This window comes from Pteropus vampyrus, unplaced genomic scaffold, assembly GCF_000151845.1.
Source record: "Pteropus vampyrus isolate Shadow unplaced genomic scaffold, Pvam_2.0 Scaffold294, whole genome shotgun sequence".
Lineage (NCBI taxonomy): Eukaryota > Metazoa > Chordata > Mammalia > Chiroptera > Pteropodidae > Pteropus > Pteropus vampyrus.
Genome location: NW_011889075.1, coordinates 527,746 through 533,745, shown reverse-complemented (window position 1 = coordinate 533,745; position 6,000 = coordinate 527,746). Strand labels below are relative to the sequence as shown.

General features: G+C 38.8%; 1 protein-coding gene across 4 annotated transcripts in view; it reads left to right on the top strand.

Annotated features, from left to right (window-relative positions):
• The window catches only part of NRP1 (neuropilin 1), a 133,144-nt gene that overhangs the window by 67,303 nt on the left and 59,841 nt on the right, over nucleotides 1-6,000 (top strand). For all 4 annotated transcript variants that reach the window (XM_011376322.2, XM_011376323.2, XM_011376320.2 and 1 more), the window contains exon 6: nucleotides 1,086-1,263. In XM_011376322.2, coding sequence (XP_011374624.1) covers nucleotides 1,086-1,263 — 178 coding nt within the window. The remainder of the gene's footprint in view (nucleotides 1-1,085; nucleotides 1,264-6,000) is intronic.

The following is a 6,000-nucleotide window of genomic DNA, read 5'->3' as shown; positions in this document are numbered from 1 at the left end:
TTTTGTGCCTATAAATATTTTTTATATTACAAATAACAAACATAACCTTAAAAGTATGAAACAAGTGAATGAAAACCTTTTATGCAATACAGATTTACTTATTGTGATAGAAAATTTGGAATACGTAAAGTTTTGGTTAGTTGAGATTTTCTGGATGGTTGAGAATCTTCTATTTCATCTCTAAAGCTTTTTTTCACTTTAGTACTTTGATGGAATATGTGGTCATCGTTGTGAGCATTATTATTTTACACTTTAAAATTGCGATGCTCTTTGGGACCATATGATACTACAGTTTACCACTGATTGATACTTTTGTGTTTTAATAAAATAAACTGATGTTGATAATGATGAGCAGGGGGCGTGAGAACAAAGAGAGTCAGGAAGAAGTGGCCTCTGTGCCAACTGCAAAGAATCTGAAAGACAGAGAGTTGAGTTATAGTGTCCACTGAATATGGATTGTAAATGGATATAGAGGCTTTTTTCGCTTTCATTAGATATTGGGGAAAATAATTCAATAGTAAAATTTTATTGAAACACAATTTTCAGTGTGTGCCCACATGACATGTCTACATACATTCAACTTTGAAAATAAATCAGAATTTTTGTCATTTCCTAATAAATTTCTAATAGTATTTCTGTTGATTTAGGTCCAGTTGAGAAAATAATTAATCACTATGAGACCTTCATAGCCTTGCTTTTAAAAGTATTGCCATGAACCTAAATGTCCATCAATAGACAAGTAAATAAAAAAGATGTAATACATATGTACAATGGAATATTACTCATCTATAAAAAAATAATGAAATCTTATCATTTGTGACAAAATAGAAGGAACTAGAGGTTATTATGCTAAATGAAATAAGTCGGAGAAAGACAAATACTGTATGATTTATCTCATATGAAATTTAAAAACCAAATGAACAAACAAAATAAAAACAAAAATTATTGCCATGAAAGTGCATGTATAGTGCTATGTCATCTTTCATAAAACTGTGTATGAATACAAAATGAACATTTTCAGTCTGCCAGCCTAAAAAAAGACGCGTCCTGGATCCCCTGTGTTTTGATGACACTGGGCCATTTTTTCCCCCTTCAGATTTCAAATGCATGGAAGCTCTGGGCATGGAATCAGGAGAGATTCATTCTGATCAAATCATAGCTTCTTCCCAGTATAGTATCAACTGGTCTCCAGAACGCTCACGCCTGAATTACCCTGAGAACGGGTGGACTCCCGGAGAAGATTCCTACAGAGAGTGGATACAGGTATGTATCACATTTAAGGTTAAAAACATTTTGGTCATCTAGAAAGGTTGGGGGTGGGGCGGGGAACAGCGCCGTGCTAAATGCCTTAGGTGAGAAGAGAAGGACGGTGGGCACCACATCTAATCACTCTGTAGAATCATCACGTCACGATGGCACACCGTCAGGGAAAAGCAGTCCCGGATGACATCCCTGCAAATCCATTTATCTTCTCAGATACTTATATAGGACTCTTCACAGAATTTGAGCGCAGATGTCTCACTTTGGTAACTCTGAAAGATCTGATTTTTCCTAAGAACCACACATTTTTTATTGATATGCTTCCTACTTCAACAGATGTTTATTTCCTTGATGAAATATTTTAACCCTACTTGCAGACTTGCATGAAATAAGTGTTTCAAAGTACATGGTTTTCTATTTGTTTGTTTATTCAGGTAGAAGAAGAGAAAAAGGGGATTGAGGTTCACTTTTCCACATAGGTCAATGTAGCACATGCCCAGGAGGCAGTTTATTGGCGGAGCGGGGGGAGTGGGGGAGGGCTGGGCGGCACTGGTCTCTGTGAATTATGGATACCACACATGTATGAAATATACATATTTGGATTCTTATTAGTGAAATTGCTTCTGTTTTTCTCACTTTGCTGTGACATTCCCTTCTCTGCAATAATCCTTATATTCCCTACAGACCCTCCTCCCCCCACTATACCCCACACCCATCACTCATCTCTGGACCTATTCCTAGCACCTCTCCCAATCCAAACGTGCCTAACCACGATGTCTGGATATTCCCACCTGAGGCCTGATGCTCAGCATCCTTGACTTTTTCACCCATTGTCAAATGATGCATACACATCTGTCTGAGTGGGTTAAACTGTGGGCAAATTATACAAAGCTATTTGGTGAAGGATCTAGGCTTCCTTTTTAAGAGTGTAGGCAATGCTTGCCTTACCTTCATTGCTAGATATATAAAAAATGACTAATTCCCAAAGAGAGTTTCTAAGCAAGAAAAAATCCAAGATGATTAATCCCCTACTTTCCACATCCATCGCTGTTTCAGTCTTTTGAGCACAAATACCAGATTTTGTTTTACTTTGGAAAGGTCAATATTAGTTTAACATACACTTAAAGCGAAATGGCCTATTACAGAAGACTGAACTCATGCTAACCTCTAAATGATAACACTGAGAAATATGCAGAGGGTGAGAAAAGATGAGACTTTTACCCTGGGACTGCTGAATCCAGCTCTAGATTAAGTCAGAAAAGAAATGAATTTGCCTATGTCAAAATAGCTCTTGGTAACTTGTTTTTCCACATCCCCAAACCAACAAGCAGTTCATGTGATTGACAAGACACGCCTCTAGAGGAAAGCTTACATTGTGCAATGCTAAGCATGTTTGCATGGTAATGTTGTCCTATTCTCGGTAATGTGGAGAGTGCTCAATAATTTAGGGACATTGGTCTTGCAAGAGTTCTGAAACTGCAACTATAGCAATTCTTCTGTGCAAAGCAATTCTGTCGGTAGAAACATGGAGGCAAAATGGGCTCTCACAAAGCATCTGACAACAGGACAGGATTTACGTAATTCTCGGGAGTTAGGCATAATTTGAGATTGCCCCGAAGGAAAAAAAAAAATCTCAAATGTTTCAACACTTTCTACCAAAGCAAGGTCAAGAGAAGCAAAGTAACCAAAACAAGAAGGTTTATCTTTTGCTCATGCTACCTTCCATCTCTGGTTGGCTCCATCTGAATGGCTGTCATCTGAAATGTTGCCCTCCACCAAGGCTGAGAGAGAAAGAGCATGGCAGAGCATGCTGGCTCTTCGATTCCCTCGAAAAGAGCACTTCCACCCATATTTTATTGCCAAAGCACATCCCACAACCACATTAAGCGTCTGAGGGGCAGCAATTCAACATGTGCTCAAGGGAAAAGAGCTAGAAATAGTTGGTGAATAGCACAAATGACAATTGTGCCATTCATAGAACAGTTACCATTTATTGAGTGCTTACTATGCAGCTTGACCGCTGAGTAGTACTTGACATCTTTTTATTTAATACTCATGGCAATCCTTGAAGGAGTTACAATTATCTTCACTTTAAAAATGAGGACACCGAGGTTCGGAGAGATTAGTAAATGCCCCAGATCACAGTTAGTGGCCGGCCTTGGATGCGGGGTCTGTGGGACTCCAACGCCTGCTTCTTTACACTTCAGTACATTCCATCTTTGTCATTCATTACCATCTCTGTCGATTCTGGTGTACCTGGTGAAGCATCACTCACCTCCCTTTGTACTTTTCCTCCTGCTAAGAAGGCTCACACCAAGATGAGTTGGGTGTGTATTGCTTCTACACTTAGAATGCAGAACCCTTGCTCCTCCATCCTTCTAGACAGTGCATGTCAGAAAAGCTTAATGTCAGTTCTCCTTGAGATAAAATGATTTTTTCTCCTTCTAGAGCTCAGTGGACTCATTTACATGCTTGTCGTGTCTGCGTACATGGTGGTAGCACCTAACATACACCCATCACCTAATTATGAATAATTTCATGTGTTTCCAGCTTTTCTGAAACTACTTGGAAGTGGTTAGCTCCTTGTTTTCATTGGATAGACGCTTTATAAATTAACCAACAAGTACAGCATAATTGGACTGAGGGCAAGAGGCTCAGACCTCCAATCACAGGAACGTTAGCTCACACACATTTCTGTTTCTGAGCGCATCAGTATGCGGATGGCATTTGTTTTCTTTTTCAGCTTTTTCACATTTCGCATCAAATATACCCCACGTTGCTCTAGCAACAAGGACAAACACGTGCATGTGTTAAATTAATAAGGCAATATTGGAAGCTGACTTTCCTTCAAGACAGGAACAGTTTTCGGTTCCCATTGTTTTCTCTAGGAAATTACTGAGTGACCAAAAAAAACAATGCACCATTAACTGTCGATATGAACATCCAAGTTGATGCTTCCTGTGAGATCTGTGATCTGCCAGAAAGCTTAAAAACAAGAGGCAACAGTTTAGTGAGAAGGAGCACTAAGGGAAGTCCCGACTTGGAGGTCCGCACATGGTCACATCCTGCTTCAAAGGCCACTTTATATCCTGACCGGCTAAAACCTCTTCATTGTCAATGGCAGAGTTCATCACACTGTAAAATTTGTCCCCCCCGCCCCACACCTTTTTTTTTCAGAATATTCCATTCCATTCTGTGTCCTAGAGCTGCTTATCTTATTATTAATTTAATCTTTTTTTTTAAATTTTGTTTCTGGTTAAACAATCAAGGATTCAAAGTGGAGACTCAGTGGCACTATAAAAAAATCTTAATTTTCAAGCACATCATTAGAGCCCATGCTTTAATCTCATTGAAACTGAGTTTCTTTTCCTATAAAATTAAGATAATATCACCTTCTCCATTCTTGCTCTAGTAATCTACAATACTGTGCATCTCAAAGAAACACAGTCTCAGTTTTTTTCTTTTTGTCTCTGTAGATTGTGCATAGCAAATATGTCTGTTCAGGAGACATGTTCTTATAGATCCTAAGTGTAGCTATTCACATACAAAGCAGAATTTAATTCGTTAATTATTTCAATGTTTTATTAATGATAGTGTTCACCACACTGTAAACAGATTTATCCTTCTAGCTTTAATTAAAGCTCTTGGGAGTGCTTTCCTCAAAACAACTGTGACTTTTCCCTGATTAAAATGCCAGGAGACAAGAAGGAAAAAAAAGGCAGAGACATAATGCCTGGATGGAATATGAGTTTTGTTAATCCAAAGAAATAAAAATGGCACCAGGGACTAATCGATTACCACACCCTCCAGTGACTTTAGACATAGAATTACTTGACAAACCTATTCAAGCTGCACTTGACTCCTCTACAAATTTGAGGGCATTGTATTTTGTGGGAAAAATTTTGGCACTAGATTATGTATGCCTTCACTTATTCCAAAAGAACAGAAAGCAGTTGGCTTCTAAACCACATCCTGCCTGATTTGGTAAATCAGCCCCATTATGGATTAATCACACAGAAGAATCCCTCCAAGATGACACTCTGTAACTGTAAGAACACATCAGCAAGCTTCTGAAGCAAATGCACCTTCCCTCTTCACTACATTTTCTAGTGCAGATGTTCATTCTGATAGCTGAGGAGAAGAAATGTTCCAGAAGACAGGAGCTAGTGCTAACCTTCTGAGGAAGCATGTTTCCATGTTTTCTTTTTGCCTTATATGTATTTCTCTTGGATAATATTCCACATTTTCTAACTGAAGGAACTTCGGAAGCAGACACCAGTAATAAAAGGCTTTAGTGTGTTAAGGAGTTGGGCTGAACTGAATCAAAACACGCCCATGACGACATAAACGCATACATTCAGCCGCGTTCACCCCTGTAGTGTCGAAGAAAAGTAGGTGCCCTCATTACAGTTCATCACGAGGAACTGGTGAAATCTGAGAGGTCTTAGGTTGCTTGGTGGATTTTTGAATTAATTGTAGGACATATTCCAATAACAAACCTTATTTGTATAATACCTTCTTTTTAAAAGCACCTTTTTAAATGCATCCCATTTTAGCCTTCGAATGTAAGTTAAGTAGACCTGAGATTTTTATTTGCATCTTCATGTGAGAAAACTGAGGCCCAGAGAGGTTAAATGGTTCAGATTCCTGACTTGGGGGAAAGATGCAACTTGTGGGAAAAATCAGCCTTACACAATTGAAGCGGACTTCCTTCTGCAGACTTGGGAAGGGAATCAGGAG